The sequence below is a fragment of the Barbus barbus genome (genome assembly GCF_936440315.1).
Source record: "Barbus barbus genome assembly, chromosome: 18".
NCBI classification, from domain to species: Eukaryota; Metazoa; Chordata; class Actinopteri; order Cypriniformes; family Cyprinidae; genus Barbus; species Barbus barbus.
This window is the reverse complement of record NC_136746.1, coordinates 22,590,648-22,613,622: the sequence shown is the minus strand read 5'-3', so window position 1 is coordinate 22,613,622 and position 22,975 is coordinate 22,590,648. Positions and strand designations below refer to the sequence as shown.

The window sequence follows — 22,975 nt, the reverse complement described above, 5'->3', positions numbered from 1 at the left end:
CAAAAAAGTATTTTAGGATTAAATAGCCTTTTGAAACTGGAGCCTTAAAATGCTACCTCTATAGGCAGCATGTTGGAACGGAGCAACACGCTGCCCTTGCTTTGTTGTTGATGTTTTACAGTGCATTTTGGACATTGCTTATTCTGGCAACATTCACACCTGCTGAGTGAGGCCTTTTAGCTTTCTGCTGTGTGGACCTTTAGTATTTCACCATATTATATCACACACATACGCACTGCTCGCAAATCTAACGCAGTATAATGGCTTTATTTGCTGAATTCTCAGATGGGTTTGCTTGCATTACTTTTGCACTGCTCATACTCCTGACCGCTGATGTCAGGTGTCTTTCCTCAGCCATTAGGAAGGTGTTTTGATGGGTTAAGTACTGCTTTGTTGTTCTCTGATTCACTCCCTGCTTTTCTTCTCTCACAGGTGGCGTGTGGAACCAAAGACAGCCCAGTGCTGGATTCCCGAAGGACAGCTAGAGATCACAGACCCTTGAGGTGAAAGAGGGTGCATGGATCGCTCAAGGACAAAGACTTCTGCCTACCTCTGGTTGGGCGTGGTCTCCGTGGCATCAGCCTTCCTCTGCACAGAGGCGGGAGTCACGCCAAGCCCGTCCCTCTCAAATAACATCACATGCATCAGGGAGACGAGTCGATGCCAGCCTGGCATCATCTTACCCATTTGGTACCCCGAGGACCCTTCCATGGGCGACAAGATCGCCAGGGTCATTGTGTACTTCGTGGCAATGATCTACATGTTCTTGGGGGTGTCGATTATTGCGGATCGCTTCATGGCTGCCATTGAAGTCATCACCTCCCAGGAAAAAGAAATCATCATCAAGCGTCCCAATGGTGAGACGACAACAACGACAATCCGAGTGTGGAACGAAACCGTGTCCAACCTCACGCTCATGGCGTTGGGCTCCTCCACTCCAGAGATCCTTCTCTCTGTCATCGAGATTTGCGGGCACGGGTTCCACGCCGGTGAACTTGGCCCATCCACCATCGTAGGCAGTGCCGCCTTCAACATGTTTGTGATCATCGGCCTGTGCGTGTCGGTTATCCCGGAAGGGGAGGTCCGGAAGGTAAAACACCTGCGTGTGTTTTTCGTAACAGCTGCATGGAGCATGTTTGCCTATATCTGGCTCTACATGATCCTGGCTGTGTTCTCGCCCAACGTAGTCCAAGTATGGGAAGGGCTTCTCACCTTGGCGTTCTTCCCCATCTGTGTCACTCTAGCTTGGGTGGCTGACCGTCGCCTGCTCTTCTACAAATTTATGCACAAGAAATATCGGACGGACAAACACCGAGGCGTCATCATAGAGACGGAGGGTGACCGTTCCAAAGGCATTGAAATGGACGGAAAGATGATGAATTCTCATTTTGTCGACGGCGGAGCTGCTAGTAATTTGATGGGCTTGATTGAGGGCAAAGAGGTGGATGAGTCTCGCAGAGATATGATCCGTATCCTGAAGGACCTGAAGCAGAAACACCCGGAGAAGGAGCTGGACCAGCTGGTGGAGATGGCCAACTACTATGCACTGTCACACCAACAGAAGAGCAGAGCGTTTTATCGTATCCAGGCCACGAGGATGATGACCGGCGCCGGGAACATCCTCAAGAAGCATGTGGCTGAGCAGGCCAAACGCATCACTAGCGTACAAGAAATTCACATAGAAGAACCCGAGGAGTATGTGTCCCGCATTATGTTCGAACCTGCCATTTACCAGTGTCTGGAGAACTGTGGGGCCATTCTCCTCACAATAGTTCGTAAAGGCGGCGACATTGCAAAGACAATCTATGTGGATTATAAAACGGAAGACGGCTCGGCGAACGCAGGTGCAGACTATGAGTTCACCGAGGGCACGGTAGTGTTCAAACCTGGTGAGGTTGTGAAGGAGATCGCTGTTGGCATCATCGATGACGACATCTTTGAAGAGGATGAGCATTTCTTTGTGCGGCTCAGTAACGTGCGTGTGCTGGAGACTGAGGATGAGGTGCTGTCGCCCAGTAGCCTGCCATACCCACAGGCCTTGATAGGATTCCCTCCTGTTGCTACTATTACCATCCTCGACGATGACCACGCAGGCATCTTCACTTTTGAAAGCGAGTCAATGCACGTGAGTGAGAGTGTGGGCATCATGGAAGTGAAAGTGCTGCGGACGTCAGGCGCGAGAGGGACGGTCATCATTCCGTTCCGCACGGTGGAGGGACTCGCTAAGGGCGGCGGAGAGGACTTTGAGGACGCGTATGGAGAGCTAGAGTTCAAAAACGACGAGACCTGGTAAATATGCTTTATTTAATTCACATTTATTCAATTTTTTTCAAGGCCAGAGAGTAAAGAGGCTGGGATTTATAAAGCTTAAGGATACACAGTGGCTTCAAAAAGTAGTTTTTTGGAATGTCATTGCATTAGACGTCATTGTAAAATGTCAAAGCAAGTGTCACTGGCAAACAGATGATGCTAAACCTAGCTAGCCAATTTGCAATTAATTTTGCACTAGCTGGTGTCAAGTTAATGAAAGTATGAAGTGATGATGTCCTAATACTAAATACTTTTTAGTCTTGATTTTGAACAATGCACCTATTGTTTTTTTTATTGAAGGGGTCCTATTATGCTTTTTCACGTTTTGAATTTTAATCAGTGTGTAGGATGTATGTTTGGGCATAAAACGATCTACAAAGTTACAAATCGCAAAGTCCACTACAAAGAGAGATATTTAGTTTTTTTTTAAAAATCCCTAACTACAAAGAACGGCTCATTTGGACTACAAAGTTGTTTTCCTGTATTTGTGACATCACAAATTTTAAGGAAATTTGAATGGGGATGGAGGGTGGGGAGAACGCTTGGTTGAGCTCTGCACGTTTCAATATCGAAACCCAGTGCGGGTGTTTTTATATCACTGTATTTCTGATGGAAACCAACTGTTTTCAGAAAATTTTGGATGCCATTTTCATTTCATCTTGCATATAATGTCTGATAAAGCAGCGTGTTTTGTGTACAGCGTTACCGGTGAAACCTCGATCTCTTCCGCTCCAACAGCGCCTCCTGCTGGCAGAGAATTAATTTGCATATATATGCCGCCACAAATAGTGTAAGTCTGTGGGACTATGGTATAAATAAATTCAACTGTATAACAGTTTCAGTGGAATTCATGTTATAATTAGTGCTGTCAATCAAAAAAAAAAAAAAAATGAATCGCACATTTTTCTAAAATTAATCGCGATTAATTGCAATTAATCCCACCTAACATTAAAGTTTTTAAGTATACTTTTATATTGCAATATTTTAACATTTAATCTTCAAATGTACAATGTACAAACAACACAAAGACAGTATATTTTGAATATTTCTTTAAATGGCATCTTTTTTATGATTGAAGGCCAGCATCACTGATATCAATACTACTGAGGTCTACTACTGAGTTTTTTCCCCTTAATATTTAACCATTGACTGTAGCCATTCAGCATTACAGTATAATTGAGAGCTATCAGTTTTAACATCTATTAGACTTAACTTCTAATTTAGGTGAACTTAAAACAATCTTCACATGAACCCATTATAATAAATGACATATTTAGCTTATTCCCTTCAGCAGAAATATACAAAACATGAAGAGTTACCAAACTCTAAATTAAATATAGATGAATCCTTTAAAGCTATAAAAGTTATTGATTTCCTCTTTTTTCTTTTGTTCTTGGATTAATAGACATCACAGCAGCTTGTTATTAACTTATTTGCCTGCTATTGCTTTAAAAGCTGCTGCTGCTGAACGTGACGCATCTTATTTTCTCACAAATCTCTTGACCTTTTCTGACCCACTTCAGGTCTTAAAGTCTCTACTAATGAGCGGACGAGTTGAATCGGGAGTTTTAGATGAAGGAGACAGTGCTGGGGTGCCTCAGGACAGTTTTTAAAACCATTTCAGAGACATGTTCTTAAATGTGACGCATATATAACATTGCATGCATGCACACAGTTTTAAGGCAGTTTTAATCGCATTTTTGGTAACTTCATGCCTTAACTGACGCATAACTAGGACATTGCATGCATGTAGTTTCTTTCGCTGTTTGATATGAAATGATACAGGCTACAGCTCGTGCCGGCACCGTTGTGCGTGTATTTGAAGAGCGTGCGCTACGAGCACAGTATCTTTTCCGCGCTTGTTTCAAACGTCTCCCGTTTGATGTGGTCATTAAGACATTCTGCATCTAAATAAATGCAATCCTTTTCAAGAAAAAAGAGACAGAGGCAGCAGTAGCGAATGGGATGGCCAACCCTAGCCCTGCCCCTGCGTTAATTGCGTTAAATATTTTTAACACGTTAATCTGAAAAAAATTAATTGCATGCGTTAACGCACTAATTTTGACACCACTAGTTATAATGTTAGAATTAAAGAACAATAAACATAATACATATTACCATTCCACTTATCTGTACATAGTCAATGCAGTTATTTTTAAGCTGTTGTTGACATCCTATCTAAAACGTGATTTAGCCAAAAAAAAAAACAACAACAATAATATTACCACTTTGATATGTCTTGCAATATCCGTGCATGCAAATGTTCTGCGCGATCCTCTTGTTCAATATTCTCGGGGTCTGAATTGAAAGTGACGTGAAAGTGACGTAACATACGGCCAAGTATGTTGACCCATACTCGGAATTCGTGCTCTGCATTTAACCCATCCAAAGTGCACACACACAGCAGTGAACACACACACTGTGAATAAGAGCAGTGGGCAGCCATTTATGCTGCGGCACCCGGGGAGCAGTTGGGGGTTCGGTGCCTTGCTCAAGGGCACCTCAGTCGTGGTATCGAGGGTGGAGAGAGCACTGGACATTCACTCCCCCCATTCATTCCCCCCACCTACAATCCCTGCCGGCCCGAGACTCGAACCCGCAACCTTTGGATTACGAGTCCGACTCTCTAACCATTAGGCCACGACTTCCCCAATTATTGATATAGCAATATTGACGAACTTGCTGTTTTGGCAAGGGGCGGGGCAGTACTGAAACACCGTCTAAGCTGTTCGCCAATCACAACGCACTGGGACAGCTAACCAATCACAACACATTTTGTTTTTCGGAAGGGGGGCCTTCATCAAACCCGGAACTAATCGAGCCATTTGTGCCAGGCTGGGGAGAAAGGTATTGTAATAATGTAAATTATGTGAAAAATAATGCGATTTTCGAACCACCAAGCATGAGAGCATGTTCTAGTACACCCCCAAAACAAAATCAAGACTTTGTAAAAGAGCATAACAGGACCCCTTTAATGAAAACTGATTAAAGTTCCTGGTTTGTGAAAAAATTTGCATACATTTGTTAATGTATGATGCAATTTAAGTGTCCAAATCTTTTTGGGGCCACTGTAAGAATGTGTATAGTTGAGGAGTTGTGGTTTTATGTTTGAGATTTGTGGATACTTGGATTTGGTCATGTAATGCTGTATGCTCTATACAGCATTAATGCTCTATTAATGGCTCTAATAGAAGGGCACATGTGCCAGAAGTTGCAAAGACTAATTTCCTGCTGTTTGTACTCTGTCGGTTTTGTAAATCTTTTGTGACTTCTAATATGAGGGATATGCAATTAAATCACTTTTACATACATACATTTTCTCTGTTTAAGCACACACAGTAACTCCGTAGAGGTTAAGGGAGGGGGTCTGAGATTTCTCTCAGGAATGTTGATGTTTAATTAATCTAGTTCATTCATGTGAGATTTGGAAAGAGATCCAGTAATACAGTAACACACAGACCAGATAGAGACAGAGAGATGTGTGGTGTGCTGATCCAAATATGCTGCTGGGTATTAATAGTTCAGTAAGAATATTCACAGCATATTCCGCATGACACTCCAACCCACCCACTGTCTATATGTAAGAGTATGTGAGTAGCTGACACATGTCTATGGACATGACTTTTTTTTAATTGACATCAAGATTTTTGGTTAGATTGCATATTAATATTTAAGGGAGCGTGTATATCTTAGTTTCTGGGTCTGGTCATTAAGTGTTTCAGCATTTTTAATCCTTTCTTTTTTCTTTTTTTTTTAAGTGGTCCTGTGGTGAGACCAATGAATTTTAAAACTCTAAATTTTGCAAGTAGTCTCTGAATTAATATGAGATTATAAAACATGCATGGATCATAATGAATAAAAGAGTTTTAAATGGAGTATAGTGTCACATTGCAGAACATCAACTTTCCAAAAGTATTTTGTGTCAATTACCCATGTGCTGTGTGCATTAACCAGAGTGTTAGGAAGAATTCCGTTCATCCGCATTAAGTGAAAAAAAAATTTAAAGTTATTTTTATTCATTATTATCTATGTATGTTTAATTTATTTATTTATCTTTTTTTTTTTATTGTAAATTGAGTTGAACTTGGCTGCCAGTGGTCACCATGTATTTTTGTTGTATGATTTTTTTGTAATTTTAATAGCCCTATCTTGTGTTCCATGTAGAAAACATTTCAGTCAACATAAGGGTAAGCAGATAATGAAAGCGCTTTTAGTTTAAAGCAAATGATCCTGCATAAGGAGCAGCTTGATTGAACTGACCAAATTTAGACATGAATGCATTATTCCTCTTGTGCTTTAGATAAACACATTTTACCTACTTTTTAATTATAAAAGATATTCAAAAATTAATTAAAAGCCTCATTTAAAGTCCATTGGGCTGAAAAATCTCAGGAGGCACAGACAATTTGCTTGTCATTGCAAACTTGCGTGAATAACAATGCATCCAAACAGCGTGAGTGGTATCATGTCTAGAAAGTGACACTTCAGCTGGTGTCGTACAGTAAATAGTGATGAAGGTATCGTGACAGCCCTAGTACACGAATAGCAGGCACCATTCCTCAGTTACGGTTGAACCTATGGACTGCTTGCAGAGAGAAAGTTGAGTAAAGGCATCTGCATTTATCATAACCAAGCACCTGCCGTTGCCACCAGCAGGGTTTAAATCACCGGCACCCTAACTAGTGCGTTAACTAACTAGCCTTCTGTTCTGCTTTAAGAAAGGTCAGCACAAGCAAGACATAATTTGTCTGTCTCTCTCTCCTTTGTAGGGGAGTTTTATATCACTGTGACCCCTCTTCATTGACCTTTAACCCTTTGGAGATAGAGACAGTAGATGAGAGACCAGGAAAGAAAGCTATTTAGAGAAAAGTATATTCATCGGATGACACTTATAACCTACTAAAGCTGACAGAGTAAAGAAAAGAGCTCAACCTCTCCGTCTCTTTATATCCATCGCTCTCCATTTTTTCCTGTGTACACTATCATTGTGTTACACACTGTGTCTAAGTGTGTGTGTTGGGGATCTCCTTCTCGGCTGGTGCTTGTTATATTCCCATGATGCTGCAGCACGATGCACCAGAATGCACCAGGAACCAATTTTCTCTGTCTCTTTTTCTCTCAAGTATTTTCATTTCAGATCACCAGAAATGGTGTCTTACTGGCCTGGTTTAATCAGCTCTAATTTATTATACTACTTGTGTTGTTTGATAGTAATGCTTTTTGTGAATAAAATAGCTTTATTTGAGCTCATTAATAATTAGGTGTGATTTGAGTTGTTGTAATTTATGATCCTCTGTAATTTGAGACCACATAGTTTAAGTAGATGACAGGCAAGTTACTTTATGACCAAGTTTAGCCACTGTAGTTTATGAGATATTAGCTGTGGTTATAGTCTGGTTGAATTACTAGTAGTAATTTTAGACACTGTAGTTTATGAGTTTGCTGTAAATACAGTCACTGGGTGTGTGTATATATATATATATATATATATATATATATATATATATATAAATTCATATGCAGTTTTGATTGATTCAGATTAATAAATGCTGTTCAACATTTTATTCATCCCAAAAAAATCTATCAGTTTCCACTAAATTTTTTTTTAATCGGCACAACTTTTTTCAGCATTGATAATGATAAGAAATGCATTTTTGAACGATTTCTGAAAAATAATGTGCCTGGAAAAATGGATGCTGGAAAAATGTTATAAATGTTTAGTCAAAGTCACTGTAGTTAGTTGCTGTAGTCTCTGAAGTTTGTGTGTTACTAGCTTTAATTATTGTGCCTAGTTCAGTCAGCATTGAAAGGAATGATGAAAGGAAAGCAACAGTAGACAGAGGATGTGTATCATTAGCCTTCTCTGATTCTTCTTTGCACTGTTTTTCTGTTTCTCGCATCCCCTTGGACTTTCAGACCTATTTTTGTTGTAAATCTGTAGTTATAGCAGAACTCCACTGTGTAATGATGAATCATTTAGAATAGTAAACATTATTCATTTATTATGAAGAATGAATTAACAGGTGCTTCTAGAGAATATGTTATGATTTCTTCATAGAGCACAAACATGTTTAGGCAAATGTATCAGGAGTAGCTATTAGGAAGCGTAATAAGCTGCTGTCATGACGTCTTTAGGCATGCATGAGGCTTATTGGTAATTGTATAAAGTTCGAGAGATGCCCAGAACTGCGTTGTGCTTAATGTAATGATTTTTAGATGTTCCTGTCAGCGCTGTATGGAAGCCCGTTTCTGCCAATGAATAAAAAATAAGAAGGGAAATTGTGATTTTTTTTTATCTCACAGTTCTGATCTTTTCTCACATTTCTAATTTCACGTTTATAATTGAATATAAATATTCAGAGAAGAAAAGTCTGAACTGTGAGATCTACGTTCGCAGTTGTGAGAAAAAAAAGTTGCAACCAACTTTTTAAAATTCTGTGGAAAAAAAGTTGAGAAAAAAGTCAGAATGGTGAGATACGAACTCAGAATTGTGAGACGTAAAACTCAGAATTACGAGAAAAAAGTCAGAATTCTCAGTTAATATTTTGCAGTTCTGTGTTTATTTCTCAGAACTCTGACCTTTCAGACATGTTCTAATTTATAGATAATTCCATAATTCTATGTGGTATGTGGAATGGCAGTATTTTTAAACTGTCTACCCTACCGCTACTTTTATTTATAACCTCTGTCAAGTTCTGCGTGTTTTCTGACTGACCACAGCTCTGCCCAAACTTGAAAACGGCTTAATCTCTGATGGACGCAAAGGACAACTCAAATCTGTTCACTTTTCTATGTTTTATTTTCTTAAAGATGGTTTGATAGATTGGGATGGAACAGAATAGGTTGATAACCTTTAAGATACACAAACAAAAGACATGAATTAGTTACAAATAAATGTCAATAACACTTTCTCAAAGTAATAAATAAATGTTACTGAATCCTCAAAACAAACAAAGTCATGTAGATTAACCTAGGATCTCATAGTTAATTAAAATACCAATCCCACAATTCTTATATAATAATTAACAATACACATACTTAGAGTAACGTTACTTCCAAGTTTGACGTTTACTTAATAAAGTCTTAAACTATTTAACTTAAATTAAACATTACAGCCAAGCAAAAGTCATATAGAAGCATGACCTCAACACATTCAATCACATTCTGTCCTACCAGTTGCGTCTTTGGATGATCAGGAGCTGTGGTCACAGTATTTCTTCAGGAACGAGTGAGAGGGCCAACTGAGCTCTTACCAAACATTTCAATGCCGTGCACTCCCTGTGGGTGCGCAGGTAAATATGGTCCCAAGAGCACTTCCTGAGAAGTTGGTTCCACCAACTCCGTTGGTTGCCCCCTGCAGGTTGGGAGTGCTCTGAGTGTTCTGGGTGAATCTAGGCTGGAGTGCTCAGTACAACTTATAACCATGAATTGACACAACACCTCCCACTTGACCTCCTGGTTCTTCAACCCAAGGAGGTCACACCAGTACTGTGATGTCTTGAATTTAGTTACTCCATTTTTGATCCTGTTGCTGCTGCTGCTCTTCAACTGGAAGCAGGACAACTATCCGTCTGACATCCCTGTGAAGAACTGTTGCAGGTATCTTGGTTGAGTGTTTTTCCCTTTTCTGAGTGGGCTTCACAGTTGCGACTGGGTAGCTGGGGAAGGATCGGAGATATACATCCCTCACAATTCCCTTCCTGTCAGTGTTGACATCAATGACTCTGGCAAGCCTGAACTGACCTCTCAAGGCGTTCTGGTCAGCCAGCCAGATGATATCTCCAATTGCCACATTCCTGTGAGCGGTGTGCCACTTGGTCCGGACAAACAGGTTTGGTCCGGCTAACTGGCTCCATTTCCTCCAGAACCGGTCAACTTCTGTTTGGATGATTCTTAATCTCTTGTAAGAGTAGCCTTCAAAGTCAAAGGTCCCTGGATCTCCTCTGGGTCCAGTTCTTCCGAGCAGAAGGGAATTTGGGCTGATGTATTCTACACAGTCCTCCCGGCTCTGAGTCCTGGCATCAATAGGGCGTTCATTAGCGAGGTTGGAAGCCATATAAAGGAAAGTTTGAAACTCACCCCATGTGAAGACTCCATTACCCCCCAGATTGTGCAAAGCCCGCTTCACAGTCCGGACAGCAGCTTCAGCAGCTCCGTTTCTGTGAGGTGAGTCTGCTGGATGGATCTTCCAGCTCCATTCTGTGCCGTGCTTGGAGACTTCATTTTCAAGCTTTGATTTTTCCAGTCGGTCCAGAAACATGTAGAGCTCTTTGAGGGCAGGTCTGGCTCCGACAAAGTTCTTTCCAGGATCCGACCACAATTTCCTCGGATGTCCTCTCAGTGCTGTGAATCGTTGGTAGGCTAACAGGAAGCCTTCAGCTGACTGGTCACTGACGAGGTCTGTGTGCATAGCTCTGGACGCCATGCAACAGAAGACAATTCCCCACACTTTGAGTTTCACCTTCTTTCTCACCTCATCCTTCACTTCGTAAGGTCCAAATAAGTCCACTGTTGTGTACTCAAATGGATTGGCGGGCGTTATTCGCTCCGATGGAAGGTCACTCATGATCTGTTGGCATCTTTGGGCCTTGAGTCTCCTGCATGTTACACAGTTGTCAACGATCTTCTGAGCTAGTTTCCGGCCTCTTACCACCCATGCTTTCCTTCTCATCCGGAGGAGTGTGCCTGCAATTTCTTCATGATTTGCCTGGTGGGCCTCTTGAGCTAGAAGAGTGGATACCCATGATGTACAGGGCAAGATTGGCACCGCAGTTTTTTCTTCATTAAAGATTTGGAATCTTCCTCCACAGAGCAAAAGTCCAGTGTTTTCATCTCTGACCACAACAAGCCTGCTGAGTGTGGTGTTTGGCAAGGTTACCTCTTCTTGAGCCGCAAGGAAGAGATCCCTGAGCGCATCTTCACACTCCATGATGGTAAGTGTAGCTTCCTTGACTCTGGACTTGATCTCAAGAGCTGAAGGAATCTCCTTCCTCTTTGGCTTGCTCGTGGTTGAAGTTTTGGCCAGCATTTCTTTCCACTTTGTGGCAGCTCTCCACACCCAGGCAATGACTCTAATCAACCTGGTTAAACTGCTGAACTTCCTGATCTCAAGGATTTTCCTCACTGAATAACCAGAAGTTGGCCTCCGGACCTGGATTTGGTGCCCTCTCACGCTAGGGCTGCTTTGCAGGTCCTTGTTTTGGTCAGAGGTTGGAGACATTGGCATTGCAGTGGCAGGTGGAGCATATTGTTTTTTTTTCACCTGTGCTCGGGTCAGTGCTGCTGTAAAACATTTCCTTTGGAGTTTGTTTATACCTTCTTTGGCATCTGCAGCGACATCTTTGGCTGACTTTGTCGGCCACTCCTCTACAGGTCGTTTTAGAAACTCTGGGCCATTTTGCCACACAGAGTTCTCTTTGAGGTCTTCTGGAGTTGCTCCTCTTGTTGTGAGGTCCGCAATGTTTTGCTCACCTGGAATCCACCTCCAGTCTTCAACTGATGTGGACTTCTGGATCTCTCCCACTCTGTTTGCAAAAAAGGTCTGGTACCCATAACTGTCCCTTTGGATTGCACCCAGCACAGTTTGACTGTCCAGCAGATGGAGCCAACGTTCAACTTGCATCCGACTGTGCTTTTCAATGTATTTCCTGAGTCTTGCAGCGAAGACAGCACCACAGACCTCAGCCTTCACTGGTTCTCCCTTTTGGTCAAGTGGTGTGAGCTTGGCTTTGGACTCCACAAGCCGGACCAGGATTCCTTGCTCGGTCTCCCACCTGAAGTATGCAACAGCTCCATAGCTCTGGTCGCTCCCATCTGAGAATGTTATTCCCCAGGGTTCTCCAATCCTTTTGATTGGTGTGAGGCTCCTATGGAAGGTAATTTGGTTGAGGCGTGTGTATTCCTCAAACAGATGGATGGCTTCTTCTCTAAGTCTTTCAGACAGAGGTGTGTCCCATGTGTCTCGTGTTAGAGTTTTGCCTCCAGCTTCTTGAAATGCCTTTCTGACTAGAATGGCTCCTTTCTGTTTGGCAGGTGTTGCAAGGCCTATTGGGTCATACAAACTAGCTACTTGGCTAAGCAGTTGTCTTCTAGTCAGTGGGTTTGGAGTTTTTTTTCTCACCTCTTCTTCGACAAGATTTTGGCTGATTCTCATCTTATTTTTTCTCTTTGAGAAGTTGATCGAGGTCATGAGGTACAGTTTGTCTGGTTCGACCAGGTAACCAACTCCAAGGGCTTTGTTGTCTCCTTCTCTCATTTGGTTGGGGAGAATGAAGACTTGATCTGACGATGCTGGATGTTCTGATGTAGACGTCTGCCTCCCACTTTGGCCTGACCGGACCCACGGCTTGAGGAAGAATCCACCTGCCTTCAGAATTTCTTCGACTTTTTTGGTGGTTTTGTCTAGCTTTTCCAGGTCATTATGGGATGTAAGGATGTCATCTACATAGGAATCCTCTTCAAGGACTCTCCGCTCCTCCTCCAGATGAGTGAACATGGGCAGCTTTGCTGTCTCTCTCATGGCCAGTTGTGCGATGCACCCTGCTGGTCGATCACCAGAGTCAACATTGGCGATGGCATATTCCTCAATTTCTCCATCTTCATTGTTTCTCCAGAGAAATCTATGGAGGTGCATCTCCAGGTCTTCAAGCCACACAGAATTGTACATCTTGATGTCGCCGAGGGCAGCATGGACTCCTCTCCTGAACCTTAGTAGCACTGCTCGGATGGGATTCAGTACATCAGGCCCTTTCAGGAGAAGGTCATTCATGCTGATTCCTCTAAACTTCTGGCTGCTGTTCCATACCAGTCGAACAGGTGTTGTGACAGAGTGAGGGTTTGGCGCCACCAAGTGACTGACGTACCATACTGGTCCTTTCCAGTCAGCAATGGTCTCTCTACTGAGTTTCTTTGCTGCTTTCCTTTCCACCATCTCATGGACTTGACTTGTGTATGCCGCACGCCACTCTGGTTCTTTTTTGAGCTGTTTCTCTGTCCTCAGAAACGTGGCCTCCACCGCGTTTCTGTTGTTGGGCAAGGAACTTGGATCTTCAATCCAGGGGTATTTTGTGTCCCAGTGAGGCTCCTGACTATGCGCATCTGACTTCACATAGCTGAGGCCTTGCCTGATCATCTCAAGCTCTCTTTCTTCGCTCAGAGTCATGTCTTTGCCTCCTGGTTGACAGTTACCACAGCGGCATCCTCCACACATGGGCTCGCAGGCCGCACCAATGCTGTCCCACCTCCACCAGTCCAAGAACTCTCTGCCAACAACAGTGCTTCTGGTTTCAGCTCTAGATTCTTGCATCTCAGCAAATTCTTGATACTTCACTGCTGTGATTCTCATTGATCGTGCAAAGTGAGTCTCAGAATTGTGCAGGGCCATGTCCACTCCTTCACAGAGGTCTGGATGTGCTCCGCCAACGGTCTTTCCTAAAGGGCTTTCCCACAGGACAAGATCTCCTACTACCTTTACTCTCTGTGGAGCGAGTCTTCCTTCACGGTGGCTTATGAGAAGCTCAACATGTTCTGGTCTGTGAAGATCTTCCAGGTTGGTGTCGGGGAAGAACTTCATGAGTTGCTGTGCTTTGATTACTCTGTGAACTTTTGCAATTTCATCTAACCCATAACAGATCAGCTCATGAGCTTTCTCCGTGCCTCTAGGTGTCTTGACTCTTACCTTGAGTAAGTATCTTTTGGTCTTTACTTTCATGGCCATGCCTCCAACTCCATGGATGACAAGCGTGATCTTTTCACTTTGAAGCTTCAGTCTCCTGGCAGCTATATGAGTGATGTAGTTGGTATCTGATGCTAAGTCAATGAGAGTTCCAATTTTCTGTCCTGCGTTGGTGGTTACTTCGAGAAGCATAAGAATAACTGGTAACTCACGTGTGCTTGAGTCCATCACTCCAGGAAGGCTTTTTCCAGTGCAGTGAGATTTCGCAGCCATGTTGGTGAAGGCTCTCCTGAATTTTTCTGCCATGTCTGGGGTGAGTTCAGATATCAATTTCTCTTGCTCCTCTGTGAATGTTTGCCTCCTGGTGCTGGGTTTTCCCACTTTAACAGATTCTTTCCCCTTGAATCCTCCTTTCAGGCAGAGAAAGAAATGGTGATCTGAAGAGCTTCCTCTTTTGCAGTCTCTGTTCCTGCACAGGTAAGTGTCCGTACATTCATCATCCTCTGCATGACATCTGAGGCATCTTCTGCATGCTCCCAGCCTTTCGACAGCATTCAGCTTCTCACCAGGCTTTAGTTCTTTGAACTGCTTACAAAAGAAGATCTTCTCACGGTGCTTTTCCTCTCCACAGACAACACATCCCCCTATTCTCGTGGACTTTGTGGAGGCATACCTCTTCTCCAGGTACGTAGCTTTCTTTTCAGGTTTTTCACCTACACCCAGTTGGTCTAGTTTCTCTAAAATATCCTCTTGTGTCTTTAAGAATGTAAGAAGGATGTCGAAGTGATTGTCAGGTGTGACTCCATTTCTTGGATTGACCATGAATGTCAGCCAGTCCCTCTTCATATTATCTGGCAGCTTGCTCTCTATGGATCTGATCATAAGGGGATTCTTTATGGCTCCAGTGCTTTCGAGCTCCGTGAGGTCATTCAGGGCCTTTTCCACAGCTTGAATTAGGTCAATTACCTTCCTTGGCTGGTGTGACTTTAAAGGAGGGATCCTCTCTAGGTCCTCAATTATCTCCAAGGCAATTGTTGGCTTGTTTCCATATCTGTTTTGAAGTACTCTAAATATGTCTTCAGCACTGTTGTATGTTGACAGGCGCAGGTCTCTACATATTCTCTCGTCCACACTGTCAAGGAGTTGGAACTTCTTCACTTCCACTGAGCCAGTCGGCTCTCCCTGCTTTTGCAGGCTTTCCCAGTCTCTCCTCCATCTGTGAAAATTCCTCCTAAACCCAGTGAATTTAGGTAGACTGGTCGGCTTTATCCTCACCACTGGTTGTGGAACTGCCGTCGGTTGAGGCTCTGGTCCTCTTCTTTCCTCTTCTGCAATTTTTTGTGCGGTGAGGAATTCTGCTCTTCTGGCATCGAGGTTGCTGCCGAATGTTCTCAGGTCTTTTAATCTGCCTTTCAGGTGTGCTGTCTGATCATGTGGGATCCATCTTTCCCAGTCTTTCAGGCTTACAGTTGCATCATGGATTAGCCTCTTCGCTCTTTCCAGCTGTAGTTCATAGCCGTCTCTATTGATAGCAGTAATGGGGGTTGCTTGGGCTCTGTCACAGGCTTTTTCCGCTTCTTGGATTGCAGAGTCTACCTCCTCTTTACCATATCTTGGCCAGAGTTTGGATTGGACTGCTTCACGGATGTCCCCCAGTCTTGTGTCGCACTCTTCCATTGTCCTTTCAAGCTCAGCCTGCTGGTGCTTGTCGAGCTTGACTTCTTCACCCTCCTCAGTTCCCGCTTCAGCGTCTGCCAGTAGGCCAGCCCTGTAGTCATCATTTGCATCGCTGACATACCTTGCCAGGGAATTGAGCTTGCTGAACTCCTCTTGTAGTTCATCCTTAATCATACCATCTGCAGCTTTGCCCAGGTAGTTTGCTTGTTTGGTGAAAGCAGATTTAGCTAAAGTCCGCTCTTGCTTCAGTTGCTTGACTGTTTTCCCAAGAGTTTCCTTCGCCATGGTGAAGAGTTTCCAGTCAATTATTCCTTTTGCGTCGACAGCTTGACTTCAGGCCTTTGATCCTTGTTCTCACTGCCACGCTGGTTATCAACTGTCAAGTTCTGCGTGTTTTCTGACTGACCACAGCTCTGCCCAAACTTGAAAACGGCTTAATCTCTGATGGACGCAAAGGACAACTCAAATCTGTTCACTTTTCTATGTTTTATTTTCTTAAAGATGGTTTGATAGATTGGGATGGAACAGAATAGGTTGATAACCTTTAAGATACACAAACAAAAGACATGAATTAGTTACAAATAAATGTCAATAACACTTTCTCAAAGTAATAAATAAATGTTACTGAATCCTCAAAACAAACAAAGTCATGTAGATTAACCTAGGATCTCATAGTTAATTAAAATACCAATCCCACAATTCTTATATAATAATTAACAATACACATACTTAGAGTAACGTTACTTCCAAGTTTGACGTTTACTTAATAAAGTCTTAAACTATTTAACTTAAATTAAACATTACAGCCAAGCAAAAGTCATATAGAAGCATGACCTCAACACATTCAATCACATTCTGTCCTACCAGTTGCGTCTTTGGATGATCAGGAGCTGTGGTCACAGTATTTCTTCAGGAACGAGTGAGAGGGCCAACTGAGCTCTTACCAAACATTTCAATGCCGTGCACTCCCTGTGGGTGCGCAGGTAAATATGGTCCCAAGAGCACTTCCTGAGAAGTTGGTTCCACCAACTCCGTTGGTTGCCCCCTGCAGGTTGGGAGTGCTCTGAGTGTTCTGGGTGAATCTAGGCTGGAGTGCTCAGTACAACTTATAACCATGAATTGACACAACAACCTCGAAGCCGTCTGGACCAGTTGAGAGAAATTCTAGGATTATACAGAGGGACTGTGCTCGTGTCTGTGTGAATTTGAGTTCGTTTCACTCTTGTTTTACTACATTCACTCCAGACATCAGCTTGAACATCTTAGTGACTCCTGTGAATGGAAAAATCCCTCGTGACAGGGAGTGAGAGAGCAGACGAGGAGAGCTGCTTGAATAATGGATTGAACAGCAAAGAGAATGAATATATGATGTAAATCATAAATTATTTTGGATTTCAAGAAATAGTTCATCCAAAAGTGAAAGTTCTGTCATCATTTACACGCTCAAACCCGTGTGACGTTCCTTTTCCAGTTTTGTGTGAGGAACAAACTGAAATGTAAGTCTTTGAAATATCTGCATTTTTATCAGTAGTGGCAATATTGACCTTTGATTATGCTTGGTTAAAAGAAGATAAGTGATATTGTCCAAGCCTAATGTTGAATTATGTGCAGGAGGCGCTGCATGGTGGCATGTTGTTTGTGTATGTGTGTGTGACTTTCCTCAGGGCTTCAGTTTAATACGTAGGAGTGTAAATTCAGTTTGATTCTAGCACACTTTGTTCATCTCTCTCTCTCTTGAGCCCTATCGGACTGGACTAGTTTTCCTTGAGGAGGTCAGGTAAATTTGTGTTTCGCAGACGTACTTTGTGATTTCAGTCCTGTCAAAACGCATCTGTTTTTCTCTCACAAACTTGGTAAAGAGTAAATTACCTGCTGGTTTTTTGAATCCTCTGATAAATGTAATTCTGTCTGCACAGGAATGTCACTGATTGAGGATTATATTGAGAAGATTATATTGTTTCTTTCACCACGTCTCGTTTATTTTGATCTTAATTGTTACTGTAAGGCTAAGTGACATTTTTGCTAGCATTTCTGCATGGTAATTTAAAAAAAATACTGTTTCAGTAATTCGGTTTTACAATTTCACACTTAGTTCAGTGTGTTACTTGCCCTTTCTTTGTAACTATTAGAAAGTTTCTATTAGTTTCTTTCTACACCATTTCAAACCGTGGTTAAGTACTTCTCTAACTAAAAAAGAAAACTAAATCAACTAAATTAAATCATGGAGAGTCTGAGCACAGACTTCTCAGAAAAAAAACTCATTTATCCTCAAAGTAATTAGTTTCTTCTCTATATTATATAGTTTACATACTGTAATATTCAGTTTGATTGTATTTTAAAATGTAATTTATATCTGTAATGGCAAAGCTGAATTTTCATTAACCCTTACTTCAGTCTTCAGTGTCTCATGATCCTTCAAAAATCATTCTAATTGCTGATTGGTGCTCGAGATTCATTTTTAATTATTATCAGTATTGAAAACAGTTGTGCCGCTTAATACTTTTGTGGAAACTGTGCCCCCCCCAATCCCTTCCCCTCCCCCAATGATCATTTTAATGCATCCTTGCTTAATAAAAGTATTAATTTCTTTAAAAAAAACATACTGACCCCAAATATTTGAAACGTAGTGCTGTTTACAATTGTTGTAAGCTTTAACCAAGGACATAGTCAAGACTTCAAGACTGAAGTATGCGGTACACATTCATCAACGCGTTTCATTGAGTTTCTGACCACTGAGCCGTTATAATTAACATACACAAAAAGAGGTGGAGGAGCCCTTTGAAATTCCCTTTGTAATCTAAAAGACAGTTCGAGTGAACACCAGCAGTAACATTACAGACCGGGATCGATCAATGAAATGATTACAGCACTCTCCACCGTGAATCAGAATCCCATCCGAGAGTCCCTCTACAGCCATTTTCCACAGAGGAATTGCTGATTAAGGACATACTTAAATAACGAACACACTGTGGCTACAGTGAATCATTGTGTGGATCAAACCAGTAGCGCACTGGGATATTTCCCTGGGGACTGTGTCAGGGTCTAAGGATCCAATCTCAGCATGATAAAGCTCAATTAAAAAATTTGGTGTTGGTGAGATTTTTAATGTCTCTTATGCTCACCAAGGCAGTGGCAGCTCGTGGCTTTTAAAATAGGGGAGGCACACTAATTGGTCTGGGAATCCTTGCCCGATTAATATTAGTTTTTGCTTAACCACTTTAAAATGGCTTTTTGGTTGCTTTTAGTCAGAAAAGGACTCATATAGCAAGATAATATAATTTCACTTACCTGGCCTATCACTTGAAGCAACATCCATCCCTTCTTAAAAGTCTGTGTTGTGCCATGTAATTAAGCCGCGACTGCTGTAGCCTATATCCAGTGTAGGCGTGTTAGCCTTTATTTTTAATTCGTTTATACACTGTTTGAATGACAGCTTGGTAAATCCTTTGGCAATCAAATATTCAGTATCGCTACTCATCATAAGTTACTTACTTTGTACATTATCAGCAGTGGTAGACGTTCAAACTAATATCACGTTATTTACGTCTCTATAATGATTGGTTGATATACCAGAAGAGAGGCTAGCCTCCCTTGTGAGGTTTCTTTTCTCAACACTCCTCAGCACTGAAAGTGAACACTCGATGCTGATTGGCTATTTTTTTTTTACCAACGGAGGCACGAGAGCTTAGCGTTCCCCCTCCCCTTCTCTATCACTTAGCGGTTGAGTTTACATCAGCAGATTCGCCTCATTCACGTTTGGTGATAGAAAAGCGGTGCTTTCCAACTTCTGTAGCATGTTATAATATTACAGCTGTGAAATTACGAACAAAAAAATACACATTTTGAGACATGAACTGAAATGAATTGTCAATTTTATTAACATTAAATCGTCCTCCTCCCATTTTCACCTCAAAATTGACGAGCCGCCACTGCACCAAGGCCATCAATTTGATCAATAATACTGTAAAAACAGGAATATTGTGAAATATTATTACAATTTAAAGGGATAGTTCACCCAAAAATTTAAATTCTGTCATTAATTACTCACCCTTGTTTCGTTACAAACCCATAAGAGCTTTCTGACCCTGCGTAGAAAGCAACGCAAATTACACGTTCAAGGCCCAGAAAGGTAGTAAGAACATTGTTAAAATAGTCCTTGTGACATCAGCGGTTTTTATGAAGCTACGAAAATACTCTGTGTGAACAAAAAAAAAACAATTCTTCCGATAGTACATTTTTGGGTGAACTATCCTTTTAAAATAACTCTTTTCCATTTGAATAATTTTTATGTCACCTTTACAATTGATTTAAACCATTTATCATACTGCAGCTCCAGCCACTGGCGAGTAACCATTTTATAAGCTTGCCTAAGCCAATTTTTTACCTGCATTTGGCATTTAGCGAGTGTTAATACAGACTCTGCCGGTAGGCTGCAGGTTAATAAGAGGGTAATACTCACAGTTGAGTACAGAAGTGGCCCCATCTGAGTCTCAGCGCCACGCTAGCAGCTAGCTAAGCATGTTATTAGCGCCACTAGTGCTGACCACCCTGGGGTACGAGGTTCCGGTGTATTGTTAATAAGTTATCTTATGTAGACATTTACACACACAAATGTGTGTTAGCATACCGAATCGAGAAAGTATCTAGAAAGTCTAAAGTGTGTGTGGGGAGCCAGAGCTTTGCTCCTTTTCATCTGAAGGAAGCTGTGTCTCCTTGGCAACCACAGAGAGCACGAGCTCGCAGGCATGTGTGTGTGTGTGTGTGTGTGTGCAGTGTGTATGTGTTTGCGTTGAGTCAAATTAGTCTGTGAACGTGTATCTCTGGTTGTGTGTGTATTTGCCCATCAGTGCAGACATGCATGCACTCACACAAACACACACACACACCCTTTTCACTGCAGGGTTTATTTTTAGCACTTGTCTCTTATATAATCAGGGTGACACTGGGGAGAACATAGACTCCCTCTCCTCTCCTTCCTCCTCACTCTTGATTTGGATATCTATGTGTGTGTGTTGTACGCAGATGAGACAGAGGTTTTCTTAGTTGCATATTTCTGGTGCAGTAATGATGCTCAAGAGTGTCTCTGTGCCTGCATGTCTGAATTACTGAATATAGACGAAAAGATGCTGCATAAACACAACCAATATGCACAGAACACCTCACAGACACACAACACTACTCCATTCGCACAGAAAGCATGTGGGAGAGAGAGTGTGTGTGTGCAAGTTTGTATTAGTTTTAAATGAAATTGATGTCCATCAATCAGATCAGGGCCTACATACAATTATTAAACTAAACTAAAACTAAAATGAAATGTGCATCCAAGGACAGACCATTGCTTGGAATCCCACAATCCCAAGCACTCAGCTTGACCTTTCATTTTCAGTGTGACAAGTGAACCGGAAGCAACAGTAAATGCCATTTAAACATTTGCTTTTTGACTCATTATTTAGTTGGATTTTTACGTGAAGCTGGATAAAAAAACTAATAAACAAACAAACATAACAATATATATAACAACATAAATATAAATATTAGCAAGTTTTTTTAAAACTTTTTTTCCCACTCTCTCTTCCTTCATCCGTTTTATCCTATCTTTTCTCTTTTAGCTTCTCCATTTGCTCCTACTTTCTTCTTTCTCCCTCTCTGTAGATCTGCTAACATGAGGAGTTTAGCCTCAACTGTATTTTCAGCTGAACCCTTGATTAGCTTGTTCAGGTGTGTTTGATTAGAGACGGCACTAAACTCTGCGGGAAAATAGATCTCTGTGTGTGCTGAAATATCTCAGGTTTTGATTTGTATGAATAAATTAATTAGGAATTTCGAACACAAAATGTCTTACCGCTTATCATGGGCACAGCTGTTTAGGGCAGAAATTCTCATTAACGTGAGCAAGATTTTATCATTTGTTGCTGTATCACACTTGGTTAGGACATGGTGTAAAGCTGTGTTCAGACAGGGAGTAAAAATTCTTTTTTTTTATGATGTATGCAACTAAAATCCATGTTTAAAAAAAAAAAAATCTGAAAAGCAATCAAAAAGCATATGAATTCTAAAATTTGCCAAACAACATCTCATCTGTCGTCTATGTGGTTTTTATGATTAAAATCCATTTAAAAAAAATGTTATTTAGTCTAAATAGTCAAGTCATATTTCAGGTGTTTTTTTTTTTGCTTAGTCTCTCAGGAAACTGTATTACTGTAACGCCAAGCACAGTGTTCACGGCTGTGTCTGAATTCATTCATTTCCACTCACATGTGGCATTCATTATGTATGAATGGTGATTGAGTGAATGAATAATTGGTCTTGGAGACAGGATATGCATCAATGTAAATGCATGTTCCTCACGCAGTCCATACCATAAGATGAATGGACTTGAATGTCTTTCATCTTTTCTTTCCACTATGACTACTACTACTATATTGTCTCTTGGCATTGTGTTGACTTTATCCAAGATAAATATTCCAGATATTGACTACACAGTTTGCTCCAGTTTTATTACTTGCAAAAATTAGTGTATGAAATGAGTACAGAAGAACTGGGGCAGTGTGAATAAAGCTTTTGAGATGAGAGCATAGTTCTTTAATATTGATACCATTAGTAGTTAGGTCTTCTAAGAAATATATTGATTGTGTGTTTTGTCAGTGAGACAAAATTGTAGTAACTGAAGTGTACTGAATTGTAGTGGCTGAAGTGGGCAGAATTAGTGCAGATAGAAGAAACAAACCTGTATAATTTAGTAAATACTGTGTAAAAAATATACATTTCAGCAATTGTTTTCACTATTTGTAAATGAAATAGGGTGGTATTATACTGGGCCACCGTGCACTTGAAGATTTTGGCATTGGACTGTCGACCATAAAGAATTTGGTTGACCACTGATGTTAACTAATGTTTACTTTAAGGGATTGTATGGACACTTTAGGCTAATGGTCTTAATTTTTAAACAATATTGTAACCTAAAACTGTTCAGTTCAAATCCACTTGTAACATTCTAGCGCTTGTACTTTGTAGGATGGCAGGGAGCAAATGCAGCAGCAAGCGCCTGGAGTTGTTATGGCAACCAGAAACATTCCAAGCAGATTTGCTGATAGATGTTCTAGAATGAAAGTATCGGCAAATCAACTTGCAATGGCAATGAAACAGCTCTGCAGTGTGATTCTGTTGAAAATCACAAACGATGCCAGAGAATGTAGACAGCTGAAACTTGGAGGTATTTATGTATTTTTAGTGCATTGTCAAGACAACAGCACACACCTTGTGAAACTGGCATTGTCTCGGGTAAATCCTAGATCACATTTTGGAATGCAGTGG

The 22,975-nt window shown here is 41.4% G+C and overlaps 1 protein-coding gene across 2 annotated transcripts in view; it reads left to right on the top strand.

Moving 5' to 3' along the window:
- Positions 1–517: 517 nt before the first annotated feature.
- The window catches only part of LOC306884025 (sodium/calcium exchanger 3-like), a gene marked incomplete at both ends in the record, with an annotated part of 40,418 nt that continues 17,960 nt past the window's right edge, over positions 518–22,975 (top strand). For both annotated transcript variants that reach the window (XM_079439627.1, XM_079439626.1), the window contains one exon: positions 518–2,289. In XM_079439627.1, coding sequence (XP_079295753.1) covers positions 518–2,289 — 1,772 coding nt within the window. The remainder of the gene's footprint in view (positions 2,290–22,975) is intronic.